General features: G+C 40.9%; 2 protein-coding genes across 2 annotated transcripts; one reads left to right on the top strand and one right to left on the bottom strand.

Moving 5' to 3' along the window:
- Window positions 1–7,257: 7,257 nt before the first annotated feature.
- LOC115677568 (3-ketoacyl-CoA synthase 20-like) lies at window positions 7,258–10,720 on the top strand. Its single transcript, XM_030600753.2, has 2 exons — window positions 7,258–8,004; window positions 9,752–10,720. The coding sequence occupies exons 1-2, from the start codon at window positions 7,420–7,422 to the stop codon at window positions 10,562–10,564; spliced, it is 1,398 nt and encodes a 465-aa protein (XP_030456613.1). The 5' UTR covers window positions 7,258–7,419; the 3' UTR covers window positions 10,565–10,720.
- Window positions 10,721–12,024: 1,304 nt separating this feature from the next.
- On the bottom strand, window positions 12,025–13,366 carry LOC115677580 (protein ELC-like). The gene has a single exon (XM_030600767.2). The coding sequence runs from the start codon at window positions 13,347–13,349 to the stop codon at window positions 12,339–12,341; it is 1,011 nt and encodes a 336-aa protein (XP_030456627.1). The 5' UTR covers window positions 13,350–13,366; the 3' UTR covers window positions 12,025–12,338.
- Window positions 13,367–14,816: the final 1,450 nt, after the last annotated feature.

Here is a 14,816-nt window from a genome sequence, read left to right as displayed (position 1 = left end):
TCTTCCAATGCGAATGGACAGGTAGCATCTGGCGCAATATTCTTGCGCAACATGGGATCAGGCTTAATGTATGCGGATGGAATGAGGAGCTTCAATGGATGGTTAGAGCAACAAGAGGCAAAGATTTGGCAGCGAAACTCCTTAAAGTATCTTTCCTAGCGATTGTATATTGCACTTGGATGGAGCGCAACCATAGGCGGTTTCAAAATAATCCAACTGACATTCAGATTATTTTGGCGAAGGTGCGGAAAAATGTAAGAGGTAGAGCTTCGCTATACCAAAAAATCAAACCTTCGCAAGCTAACTTTGTTTTAGCTACTTTATGGAGACTTCCTACCTCCATATTCTCGAATTATTAGTACTAGTTGTAATGCCGGGGAATGCCCTTAAGCTGCGGTACATCATCTGTTATATACTACTTACATTTTACACCAAAAAAAAAAAAGTTCTTTGATGTTGTTGATCCGTCAATATCTCAGTTGGGGCCAAAATGACTTGTCATGCTAGAAAAGATAGAAGGGTCACCTTGGTTGGCGAAGGAAAAACAAATTCTCACCATGTTGGGCAAATTTATAACATTGTTTGGTGACGGATGTCCTTCATATATGAGTCCACATGTCTCGAGATTAATTAATATACAACTCGACTCTCAATTTGACATATGTTCTATATAAAGAAGGACTAACCAGAGTTATATTTTATTAAGTTTTTTGTCGAAAGAAAATTGTATTCATTATTCAAAAGGATACGTGAGAAGTACGTATTATTAGTCAATTAATAATACATAAATTATTCTGAGCGTAGAAATTTTCTATACTTAGATGGACTTAACTATGGCCATACACATCCATACTCATCATCTTATGACATGTGTGACGTCCTATAAACATAGAATTAGCCATATCCCTTATTTCATAACACGATAGAATAAAGCGACAACGGGTTTATGCTATGTATGAAGAATTATTAAAATCATTGTGGACCATCGGATGTGGTGTAATCCGTATGTTCATATGGAGCCAACATTTTGAAGAGTTTAAAATCACTTTTAGTACATATAGAACATTCACATCCAAACTTTACTATAAGACGAATTAATTTTGCTTGTTACTATTTCGAGCATCGATGTAGAAGAAATACTCGAACCAATTTGAATTGAGGTTTGCGGAGAATGCTATGAATGCTTAAAAACTCAAAGACGATTACATGATGTGGAACATCATTTAGAGTTCATTACCTTGCAATGTCTAAAGTATAGTAATTTTGTTTAGAATTGTTAGAATGATGATAACGAGGGAAAAATGTCAGAAAAGTCTTAAACCTTTTAATGGTGTCAATTTAGTCTAAAACCTTTTGACCTAGAGTCAATTCAGTCCTCCTGGCTAATTTTGACTGGATTGCTGACGTGGGTGCCAGCCGGTACTGACGTTGACAATTTTTAATAATATTTTAATAATTTTTTTCTATTTATTTTATTTTACCTTTTTTTTTCTTTTCTTTCTCTTTCTTTTTTTTTTCCTTCCCTTTCTTCTTCCTTCAGCCAGTCGTCGAGGTCCAGCGATCAGCCAGAGGCAAGGGTCGGTAGGGTTGACCTTGCCGGCCTTATGCTGGGCTGGAGAGACTCGCCCTTGCCGGATCTGGCGAGAGTTGAGCCTCGTTGACCCTGGGCGAGGTCGAGCTTTGCCTAACCGCTGGTGAGGCCTCGCCTCTAACTTTGGGTGGTCGCTAATGTCTGGTGACCGGCTGGAGGAAGAAGGAAGGAAAGGAAAAAAAAAAAAGAGAAAGAAAAGAAAAATTAAAAAATTATTGAAAATTGTCAACGTCAGCAATATCCGGCCCAAATTAGTCAAAAGGACTGAATTGGCTCTAGGTAAAATAATTTATAACTAAATTGACACCATTAAAAGTTTAAGACTAAATTGGTACCAGTGAAATATGTTTAGGACTTTTTTAACACTTTTCCCATGATAATGATATAAGAAAAAAGCATAAATTAAACTTAAGATATAGATAAAAATTTGCAATAACTTAATCCCATAGGGGTGAAATATAAAGATTTTATTGGAAATGTCATAAACGTTAATATATATGTAATTATAAAAAAATTGAGTACTAGAGGGAGCACCCCTGCTAGCTTTTTGGTCCTTTTCATTTCTAGACTTTCCAATTTTGCTAATTTAATCCAAAATATTTGTACAAAATTTCAATGTAATCATTCCGGCCAATTTTCGTAGGAAATCACTAATGTGGCAATGTGCCAAGTAGGACGGCCGTCAATGACTAAACCGCCACATCAACTATTTCCGGCAAAAATTCACTGGAAGGACTATATTATAATTTTGCCCAAAATTTTATGATTAAATTGACAAAATTGAAAATTTTAGGTCAAAATTAACATTCATATAATAAGTTTATGACAAGAAGTCATCTCAAGAAGGTAAATCCCAGTCCATGAAATATCAGACAAATTCATAGAAATGATAGAATTATTAAGACATAATCCGGAGCTCGGATCGATGGCGAAGGACGAATCCATCTTTTTTTTCTTAGTGAGGGCTAATATGATCCATGATTGCAAAGAACTCAAGTTCTTGCCTCAGATATAAAAATAGTGTTCTTACGCCTAAATAAGTCCAATATAAGTAAATGTTTGTTTATATATAACTGTTTTATTTATATTTGTTTATTAAATTTTATCTGTTTTCAATGCAACTTGCCATGAATATGATTTATCTATATTTTATTTAAGAAATTTAATGAGGAAAAACTCAATTTAAATGTCAAAATAATGCAACATTACTTAAGCCAATTCAGTCCTAAACTTTTCAATTTGGCCAATTTAGTCTAAACCTTTTAATGATTTGCCAATTTATACCTAAACCCTAAACTTTTTGACGATTTGTCAATTTTGTAATTCCAACTAATTTTGGCCGGAAATCACTGACATGGTGGTTTAGTCAGTGCTGGCCGTCCTATGTGACACCGATGATGTGGACAATTTTCACCATTTTTTTTAATTTTAATTTTTTTAATTTTCCTTTTCTTTTCCTTTTCTACCTTTTTCCCTTTGCGGGCCATCGCTGGGCCTAGTTGATGGCCGACAAAGGTCGTCGACCTCGAGCGAGGGTGGCCGTCGCCTGAGGCCGGCGAGGAGGCCCAATGATGGCCGGTGGAGGAAAAAAACAAAAAAGAAAAAAGAAAAAAGAAAAAGAAAAAGAAAAAAAAGAAGAGAAAAGAAAAGAAAATTGTAAAAATTGTCCACGTCAGCGTTAGCCATACCACGTAAGATGGTTAGTGTTGACTGGATCACCGTGTCAGCAATTTTTGGCACTATCCAAAAAGTGTGTCCCATGGCTCTTGTTAGTCCTAAGTTAGAGCCAATATCAATGATAAGCGGCAAATACTCCACATTTTGTTTGCTGTCTCGCAATATCCCCAAAAAAGCATAGTTTTATCTCTCGATTGGCAATAATTGTCAACAAGGGTAAAATTGTAAGATAGAATTCTACCCGTCCTATTGATTGCTTGATTTGTGGGTTAGTGAATGAATACAAGGATCGTATCTCACTGGTTGTGACATCTCAACAGCTGCATGAAAAGATTTATCAACTTGGACTGAAGGAACAAACATGGGTTCTCTTTAGTCCATTCTCTATTTGAATAAACCTCTAACTGACTAAGATTGAAACATAAAAAAAAAAAGTGCAGGGAAATCAAAATCATGCTAGTTAAACATAATTTTATAGAAGGAGATAATCACCGCGCGACTCCAATAACTTGTGCCGTTTCAGCATGTCATGCCTAATTTTTTTCCGTGTATTTGAGTCCTGAAACTTGTACGCAACACATATTTCTGGATTTCCCTTAGTTTCATTTGTTCTTTGCGTGGACAAAAAATTTCGCGTAGCTTTTTTTTTTAATTTTATGAAAAATACCACATAGATTTCTACCCACCAAAAAAGTGGCCAAACAAGACTAAAGTGCCTAACCAGAACGAGTTTTAGGATTGAATTCATATGAAAAAACAAAGTAGAACTAAAAGTGCCGAATCGCATGAGTTTTTGAACTTTTAATGTTATTGTATTATGGCATACCGAGGTTTCACTATTAAGATACCATCTTCTTTTTGGTTGGAAGACCGAGAAAGAAGGAAAGAAGATCCCTCGTCCGTTCGGCCCCATCTACGACATTTTGCAGTTTGTATTTATGAGGTTGGCTCAATGGAGCGAACGTGGGTCGCTGGTCCGGCCCCATCTACGACACGATGCGGTTCGTGTTCATGGGGTTTGGGCAAATTGTGGCGAATACTAGGGAAGGGTCAAGACTCGAGTACGTTGGCAAACCTAATGTTTGCTCCTATAAAGGAAAAGCGCTTGCACCACCATAAATTTGAGACAGGCCGTAGGATTTTGCACATGGTAACGTGATTTTTTTTTCCAACTAATCTACTTTTGCCGAAGCATTCACGGTCACGGATGTGACCGCCCTCGCGGGTTCGATGTATCATGGCAGGAGATGCACACCAAATTTTCTGGACCGTGAGATGTTGCGGGACTCACGTGGAGCTCACGTAGGACCAATTATCTCTAATGGTTCGGATTCAATTTAGTAATACACTGTGGTCCCAATTTGCGCTTGTTGATTGGGTTTACCTATGGAAAAAGTTTTACTACGGCAAACCCACAACGTTAATGTTGGAGCTGAAACGTACAGCTGCCGCATTCACACTAATTTTTTTGATGTACTCCTAACGATGAACCACCGATCAAAAGAAAACACAGACCTAACTGTAGTTATTATTATTTTTAGGGTTTTTTTTTTTTTGATGACCCAGGGAACCCCCGCACGGCCGACAGCCGAGAGGTAAACCCTGGGGGCGACACGTGCTAGCCACCACACACGTGCACCGGTTAAGTTACCCTGCGGCATCTGGAATTCGAACACTCAACCTTTTGCAAGAGGAAGAGTGCGCGCTCTAGCGGCGCCACCCAGGCGGGTGGTTTTAGGGTTAATATCACATAAAACCCAAAACCGGTATACTTATGATGAAAATTTACCAAAAACTATTTTTTAACTACGAAAAACTCCAAATTGGTACACCTGTGATAATTTTGTCATCTATTAGTTTTTATTAAATTTTATCATCAAATTTCTAAGTTGGATGACACATGTTAGTTGACGGGCGTATTAATTTGGGGTTTTGACTCTCCGTCTGACACATATGTACCATTTTGTGATTTTTCGTGATATTAATCAAATTTAATTGAAGGTAAACTTATCACAAATGTATCAATTTTGGGTTTTTGGTGGTCAAAAAATTTATTCAGGGTAAATCAGTTTGAGGTTTTTGATGGTCAAAAAATTAGTTTGAATTAAATTTGTCACATGTGTATCAGTTTTGGATTTTTCATGATAATAACTCTTATTTTTATCTCTCTCCTCTACCCTCTCCCTCTCCTCTTCTCTCTCGCGTGCAAAAAGTCAGTCCCCAGGCCCAACCTCGTGGATGTCGCCGTCAATCATGGCCGCGCACGGCCAGCCTCATTCCCTCTCCTCGGCCGTAGGTCAAGTCTCTCTCTCTCTCTTGGATGAATATAATCGAATTATATGGATTTAAGGATTGATTGATCTATGGACGATCGTCCATTTTTAGGTGTTCTTCTCACCATTTTGAACCATCATATATAGTTTTCTTATATTCAAATCAGCATTTCATCAAAATAACCTGACGCAGCAAAGTTGTTTGTGGTCAGTTCAACGATAAACATAGGTAAGCAAGAAAGCACACACGTATGCATGTCTAGAAAAAAGTAACTAGACGATTATCAAATATTTGTGGAGAGAGATAAATGTTTAAAGGTGCAAATTAGTATAGCAAAGATAATTTTTTTTTGTAGAAAATAAATATTACATTCATATCTTAAGATAATGCACGAGAGGTTCAAAACAAAGCAAATCCCAAATAGCAAAGTACAATAATAAAGCATAAACTGCTGTGATAAGTATACTCTCATTCCTTAAGAATGGATCTGTGTCAGCATCAAAACAGAACGAACGACAGCCGATCATCGAATATTACATCATGAGCACACACTGTAATCTCCTTCTCTTTCCAAATCTAGATCTAGATCAGGAGAGATTGAACAAGCCCAAAATACGCCTATAAGGAACTTCTAGAACTAAATCTAGATCGCGAAAGATTAGCTCCCAAAACTAGATTAAGATCTAGAGATGAGAGCTTCCAAAACTAGGAGAAGTTTTATAACCACCTCCAGTCTAGTATGAATCGTATTGCTTCTGGACCCTGTCAGACTTTTTGGTTTGGAGGATCTACAACAATGGGTTGATTCCAATTGATGGAAGCGAAAGATACGCCTAGCGAGCAGAGAAAAGCATTGACAACGAGCAAAGGAAAAACAAAAAAAATAAAATAGATAAAACTAATAAAATACTCACAAATCATATTGGGAGAGAAAATCTCAATTAGAGTTAAGAAGATGGAGCCTCCCTCGACTGAGAATTCCAGGGAGCTTAGAGTGGAAGAGAAAAAAGAAACCAGAGGTACGGATTGTCTCACAAGAACATGGCAAAGATATCATCAAATCCCATTTTGGCGTTGTCGGATAGGACAAAGCTTATCAAGAAAATAGAGAGAGAGATCCTTTCGGATATTTACTAGACCTAACTGGTACCGGCCTACACATATTCACAAAAGTATCAAATCGTACAATGCCAAACTCCATTAAAACGACCTACACGGTCAATCTTTGAGCTGGCGATTATAAAATCTACACAAAGGACAAAAAAAAAGAAAAAAAAAACATGTCGCATTGGTTAAATTCTATGCTCGTGACACGTTAAACATGATTGATTACATATGGAATCTCTCCGAATAAATTGACTTAAAATCTAATCTTTATGAGATTCGAAGAGATATGTCAGGAATTTCGAACACGATAAAATTGAGTAATGCTGAAGTAGATAGGTCTTGAAAATTGTATAATGAATACAAGTTAATGCATTTTCACTGTCACGTAAGTTTACCGTAACTTTGTCATTTGGAAGTGGACATCATTAATTGGAGACCGATGAGAAGCAAGTTAACACATTTTCATTGTCACGTAAGTTTAACATAACTCTGTCGTTTAGAAGTGGACATCATTGATTGGAGACCGACGAGGGCTGCAAGGAAACTAATACCAAAACCCTCATCATCTCTTTTAGACTACTATATAAATGAAACCTATTCTTATGTTTGTCCCTTCCTCTTACACAAACCCTACTTCTCTCATTTTCCCAGGAAGGACTTGAGCTGTTGCACTTGCACTCAACCATCATCACAACATGCCCAAGCATAAATTGTTTTCTTCTTGATCCCTCACTCTCTTCACTTGTTCACAAACACACACACACTAAAAAATGTCTTCATTTGATATATCAACCTTCACTCTTGAACATGTCAACCTCAACTCCACGGGAATTTTTCTCCTATGCCTAACCCTAATCCTTTTCCTAGCGACCCTTCTCAAGCCAAAATACCCCAACAAGGTGTTCTTGCTGGACTTTGTGTGTTACAAAGCCCCCGACGCCCAATCTTGCTCGAAAGAGTCATTCATGGAGAAGGCCCGGCTCTACGGGAAGTTCTCGGACGCGACCCTCGACTTCATGCGCAAGACGCTGGAGCGGTCGGGGCTTGGGGAGTCGACGTACCTGCCCGAGGCGCTGCTCCGGCAACCCCCGAACCCGTGCTTGGAGGAGTCAGTGAAGGAGGCCGAGGCGGCTATGTTCGGGGCTGTCGACGAGGTGTTGGCCAAGACGGGGGTGAGAGGGGATGAGATCGGGGTGTTGGTGGTGAACTGCTGCATATTCAATGTGGTGCCTTCCCTATCTTCCATGATAGTGAACAGGTACAAGCTCAAGGAAGATGTGTTGAGCTACAGCCTCCAAGGAATGGGTTGCAGTGCAGGGCTCGGTGCTATAGGTCTCGCCAAGAATCTGCTTCAGGTAACATGCTTGATAAACTCTCTTTGGGTGTGCAAATACGTTGCATCTGTCAACTAAAAGCCAGATTAGTTCAAGCTAAACAAAGAACTGGAATCACTAGCAATAGAAAACAACATGCTTTCATGGGATGTTTCTCTGCTTAAACCACGTTTAATGATGGGATTAGGAGGCGTCTCAACACTCAAAGTCGGTATCATCAACATGCTCAGTTTAGTTCTTTTTTAATGTTTAGTGTCCTCGTACGAAGCACTTGATAGGTGTGGTTTCAACATTTATTGTTCCTTTCCATTTCGGGCAAAGAGTGTTAGAAAGGGTCTGGTCCGTCGCTAGATCATCCCATGATCCTGTAGGTGAAAGAAGTCATCAATATCCGTCCGATTTTGTCAACCTCGTTTGATGAATATAGCTCTGTACCATCTCTAATTGAAGTCCGCCCACGTGGGTGGGTTTTGTTTTCTCTTTGAAAAGTGTCACTGTGCTCTTCAATATCAGCACGTTGTTGGTACGTCCACATTTAGAATCAAACTTGTATTTTTTTTTCTTTAATTTTTCGCGTGTGTAATATATATACTCATGCAACATATTTTTACAAAAAAATAAAAATAGCAAGTGGGTTTTCTTAAACGTGGGTTAAACAGATTTTGTAGTGGATCTCATCGGCTAGAGATGATTAGGGGTGGTCGATTTTAGAGCAGGTAAGAACCAATAACCTAGAACTTAGAACCTACTCTGTTGGAGTCGGTTCCCAATTTTTGAAATCAAGAATAAAACCGGTCGACCCTGGATTCAGCCTATTTTTTTTGTACCCCAAATACATGGGAGATTAACAATGTTGACGATTTTCACATATCATGTTGAATTAAATGAGAAATGAAAAAAGTGTTGAAGAAACTTAACTGAGGATTAGAACTGGCTTTGAAATTGGTTCACATTTAGTCCTACTAGAGAATCGCCTTGAAACTGGTTTAAAGCCGATTAATATAGTAGAACCAAAAACCAAACCAGTCAATGTTGGCTCAACCAATCCTCGTGAACCGGCTTGGTATCGGTCGGGTACGGCTGATTCAGCTTGGTTCTCGAATCAAGCCGGTCTGGTTGCTCAACCCCGGAGGCGATCGATAATCTGATGGCCCATTAGGCCCAAGGTCTTTGCTTAGAGCAAAAAGTGGGGGTCCGGACAAACAAATTCTTGGTTAGGCTCGTAACCCAAGCAAACTTGCTCCGCCCCCGATAAGATTGATTTTATTTAGAAAAAATCAAATTTCTAAACATGGATGGATCTAGAAAAGGATTTAATCACAATACTAGATTTGACCAGTCCATTAATCAGGCCTACAATCGTCTAGGGCAATGAGAGCTCATTCATATAAACCTTGGCTAACATACTTGTCACTTTATGGGTAAAACCTTACCCGATATGCGTGGACGGAGCAATTTGTGTGTATTCGTTAAGATTGGGCGAGCCATTCAGAAAACTGGTTAAACTGAAACACAATATTTATGCATCTCATTTGAGGCTACATTTTTTTTTTGTCGTAAGGCAAGTTAAAGTGGTTTCGGACCGTTTAAAGAGCAAAAGTGTGTCGGGTACTTCCTTGGTTTTCGTTTTGGCCTAGGCGAAGCTCTGACGGTCCCATTGCAATTGGTTCTAATTTTGTTTAATTAATTATGTAAAATAGTTTTAATGTTGTTAATGCGTAAATTACCATGATATTTTTGCTGCTTCTTTTTTTGGCTTTTCATGTAGGTGCATCCCAACTCTTATGCTTTAGTCGTGAGCACCGAGAACATCACCGAGAATGCCTACCTGGGCAATGATCGCTCCATGACCCTCATCAACTGCCTGTTCCGTGTCGGTGGGGCCGCGATCCTCCTCTCGAACCGGCCTTCCGATGCCCGGATCGCCAAGTACAAGCTTCTCCACACCGTGCACACGCACACGGCCCGTTGGGACCGCTCCTACGAGTGCATCTTCCAGGAGGAGGACCCGTGGGGCCAAGTGGGCGTCACCATCACCAAGGACCTCATGGCGGTGGCGATCAATGCCATCGAGGCCAACATCGCCGTGTTCGGCCGCCTCATCCTCCCCATGTCGGAGAAAATCCTCTACGCCGCGAACTGCCTAGTGAGGCGCTTCCACATGGCGAACGTCGAACCCTACGTGCCCGACTTCAAGAAGGTCGTGGACCACGTGTTCCCCCACGTGGGCGGCAAGCCAGTGCTCGACGAGCTCGAGAAGAGCCTCAGCTTGAGCGAGGCCCACATGGAGGCATCGAGGATGACGCTGTACCGGTTTGGGAACACGTCGAGCAGCTCGATCTGGTACGCGTTGGCGTACGCCGAGGCCAAAGGGAAGATGAAGCGGGGTGACCGGGCGTGGCAGATCGCGTTCGGGTCCGGTTTCAAGTGCAGCAGCGTGATATGGGAGGCGATCAGGACTGTCGGCGGCAGGGAGAGGAGCAACCCGTGGACGGACGAGATCGATGGGTTCCCCGTGCCCACTAAGAACATAGAACCAATTCCTTACTATTTCGAGCCATCTAAGAAAAAGGAGGCATGAGTTTCAAGGCGTAACGATATCTATTATGCTACATAGCATGACATAATTAATGATGTTTTGGGAGGATTATTCCTCAGAAACAATGTTTAATCGGGCGGTCCTTGAACACTTTTTTGATTAATAGCATTTACGAGGCTTTGATTGCTTGTTATAGAACTTGTCGAGGCACTATCTCTTTTATATAGTTCTTATTGCGTGGCTGCTCCGCAGTCATATCATATTGCTTCCTCACAAGGAAGTAATAATCTTCTTAGTCGGATATCTGAATCTTAGGATTGTACTAATCCAACTCTGCATAGAATGTGCTATGGAGATTAGATTTCTAAAAGGGCAAGCACGGTCAGCTTTTGTCAACTATTGATGTTTTCGACCTAGTGACCAATTGCGACTATAATGTGATGGTATGGACAATGCACTTTTGCGAACATTCATGTAGAAAGCCACGAAAAACTATGACGTGATTTTCAGCATTTTAATATTCCGATTTCAAATGCCTAACTCAAGTGATCTTTCGGAGTTCTGCTTCGTTGCAGTCGGCATGTTAATTTGTTAAATTAGCGTAAAAAATAAGTAAAAGAGTGCTGGTTTTGAGGGGCAAAGATAGCCAAGTATTCGGATCCAGGCTCGGCCGTGGGCTCAGCTTGTTGCTAGAAATGACCTAAGGTACTTGTGGGCGAGCTTGGACAAGGACCTATAGACATAATGCCTAGTCCGACTTGGCTAGGCCCGAACTAGGCCCACTCAGCCCGCACGTTTCTTATGTTTATTTTCTAGAAGGGCGAGCTTAGGCAATACTTTTGGCATGTTTCAAGGGTCTGGCCCGGCCTAGCCCATCCATCGATCACCTCTATTCAAGTGCATTGATATACCTTAGCTATGCAAATATGCCAAATACGAGTTATTATTTTCTCATTTGGTTTGTAGCAATGTCTTACGAATGGGACTGGAACGCCAAAATACCGTCAATTCTTCAGTCATCTTCTTAGCACTGTTTCACTGGTCAAAACCAACCAAACCGGTCATAAGTTATCCGATTAAATAGTATCAGACCAGATTTTCACTTGGTTGCCGACTTTTGTGAAAATGGAAAGCAAACACGACATTGGCAGGTTTCAAACATTATGAATAAAAAACTCTTAAGATGTCAAGCAAGCTCTGCTTTCTACAACTACATCATGCCTCTTCCAACTGAGCAAGGCGAAATTTATAAAGAAATTATTATTCCTACTACTTTTACAGAACTTTTCTCTTGTATTGTGAAACAGTCGCTCGTTACTACAACACCGACATTATATGATTCAAATTCTCAGCAATCCCTATCGTACCCTCTTCAAATTCTACCGATTCGATCGCCATTACCTCATTGCTATAGGTTTAGTCCGACAAAAGGTTTCAGATGCCTGCGCCATAAAGACAAAAAGACGGGGGAAATTCCAAAAACCCCCTGAAGTGGTGCCCACTTCTCAAAATTCCCCTCATAGGGGAGACTTATTAGATGAAAGTAATAAGTTTATAGGCCCTTTTCAAACAAGGTCAAGTCTAGAATGAGCCCCACTTACAGGAGAATTTTTCAAAAACGACATATGAGAACACTTAACCAAGGGTCTGAAACGACATCGTCGGAAGGCTTCATATCCAATACAAAATCTGGCTCTAAACTAAATAAAACTATCCCATTGAAGGCAAACTTAGTTACTGACTCGTTCCAAAACTGAAATATATGCACAGCAAACCGAGAAGCAAGACATTACCAGAGAGATTCTTATACTAAGTCCTATTGAAGTTGCTGGGATGTCTCAAATTTAACTACCACATCTCTGTGGAGAAACTGTTCTCTTGCCAAATTCCTCACTTGCCTGAGATAAGTCTCAACATTCACAATCCCTTCTGCAACTGCTTCATCCAATGCATCGATAGTATCCTCTATAGACCTATCCACAGCCAGGCAATGGAGCCACGACTGGGATTCCTCATCAACTCCTTCAAACACATCATCTGTGCTGTCGTCCCCCGTGGCTGCGGCCCGTTTCGGGTCGTGGACTTTCAACCAGTTGATCAAGACATCGGCTTCCTCGGCTAACCGTGCCACCCTATCCCTCAATTCCCACCTCTCGCGCTCGAGCCCTTGGACTATAGTCGTCACGATTGTGACCCGCTGGACAATTTCCTGCTGCAAGGCAAGTAGCTCCTCGATCTCCTCATCGGTCTTGGACCTCAAGGCCATCGTGTCATAGTGAAGCATCCCCGCAAGGCGATCGAACGCCTCCTTCTTCGAGGCAATAGAAGGGTGGGTGAAGGGGCTAGAAGTGGGTGAACAGGAAAACGGGTGGTCACAAGAGAAAATCTTTACAAGGTTGCGGACAAGGTCCTTGAGGTTGCACCTAGGGAATTGCCAGGTTTGGATATATGGCGATGCGGTGAGCCCTGAGGGGTCGACGAAGGGGTGGTCGTGGTGGATCGTCGGGGAGGGGGCCATGTCCGGCAGGCCCACGATTACGATTGGGGCCGCGTAAGGGTAGTTCTCGTGGAGCCAAATGGTGAGCGGGACATGGGGAGAAGAGCTGGAGACATGGATGGTGCCATAGGCATTGAGAAGGTTCACGATTGTGCCATCATTGTGGTTGTAGGTGTTCATGGAAGGGCTGAGGTTGGGGAAATCTTGAAGGAGTGAGAGCATGTCTTTTCTTATGTGCCATTTCTGGTCAGGGTCTGTGTAGGATAGCTCAAAAGGTCCTGTGCACCGTAGCGCTGCTTCGATGAATTGGATTGAAGATTGGGGTGCCATTTTCACAGAGAGAGAGAGAGAGAGAGAGAGAGAGAGAGAGAGAGAGAGAGAGAGAGAGAGAGAGAGAGAGAGAGATTGGTTCTGGTGAACTGTTTGGTTTCTTTTCTATTTCGTGTGAAGTGTTTGATACGTGTGGATTGATTCAAACGACGATTATTATAATTACATGATATTTCAAGTCGTTTTCGTGGATTAGAGAAAGACCTTCAACAAGTTGCAAGTCAACTATAACAAAAAGGTTTTGACTAAAAAAAACAATAACAAAAAGGTCATTGTCGTGTCTCTGTTGTTGCTTGTTGTGGTGGTGTGAACTTTGAATAATGTGCAGTTGAGGGGTGAATTTCCCACCTTCTTCCTTGACATTAAACAACATAAATCGATGAAACAATACCGTGGACAAAAGGCATTTGTTGTTTTTTAAGGTTATTTTGTAGATCTTAGATCACGTCAGTCCCATTCATTTGGGGGGTTCTCAATCCCTTGCGGATGAATTTAGCAAGATTACAAAATCTCACTAAATGATTGATTTGGTCAACCGCTTCTTCACACGACAAATGCAATGGATTCCAATAGGGACCTATTCATTTATATAGTTCATCTTTAATGTTAAGGAAAAGGAGTTTCGAGTGATGATTGAATAGTGAGTCAACCCGACGCAGAAATTACGTGAACTAAATGTCCTATATCTGTCTTGAACTCAGTGTACTATTTTACTGTAACAATATTATCATCGTCGTCTTTTTCCCCTCGAACTCTGGAAGTTACATTCTGATCCGAGGACTGAAAGACATGAAGTGAAATTAATCCACGGGAGGACCAAAGCCCCGATTCGAGATGAATTCGGAACTTGGGAGAGGAGGCTTTGCCAAACCTTTGGGTATTTGTTCTTAAGTCAAGACTGAACTCTAGGGCTTTTTGGGGTCTCTCCTTGGCTGTCTCCATGCGATTCTACAACTTAGTTTCGGAAGCATACTCGCAAGCTTTACCGGAGATGTTACAACTTCGCCGGCAAAAGGATCTATGTGGTGATTATGATGTAAGAGTTTTTCTGATATGGGCTACGTTAATTGAGATTGCAATTAATCGTTTTACGGGCTTGGTCTAATAAGATCAGATATAAAGTTTCTTAATTAGTCTAATATGAGATTAGCTAGTGTGGGCCGAGTAAGGCCCGGCCCGTGATGAGAGAGCTTGGCTTAAAACTCTATAAATAGAGTTCAAGTCCCTCTTCTAACCTAACGCACACATATCTCACGTAAGGAGCAAACGCTGTTTGTGAGAGGCAGTCTCATTAAGCCAGTGATACAGTAGGTGATAAAGGAGAAGACTTGCTCTGAGGATCGTTGCTATTATGTATTCAAGAAACGATGGATTCCAAATCAGGTACACAAACTTCTTTTACTCGATTAACGTTGCCATATTCGGAATGTACTCGTCGAGACAAGAATTTTAACATGCGACGCACCA

The sequence above is a fragment of the Syzygium oleosum genome, unplaced genomic scaffold (assembly GCF_021117445.2).
Source record: "Syzygium oleosum isolate NSW1041296 unplaced genomic scaffold, Sole_v2.1 Sole_v2.30, whole genome shotgun sequence".
In the NCBI taxonomy this organism is placed as follows: domain Eukaryota; kingdom Viridiplantae; phylum Streptophyta; class Magnoliopsida; order Myrtales; family Myrtaceae; genus Syzygium; species Syzygium oleosum.
This window is presented reverse-complemented; position numbering and strand designations above follow the sequence as displayed.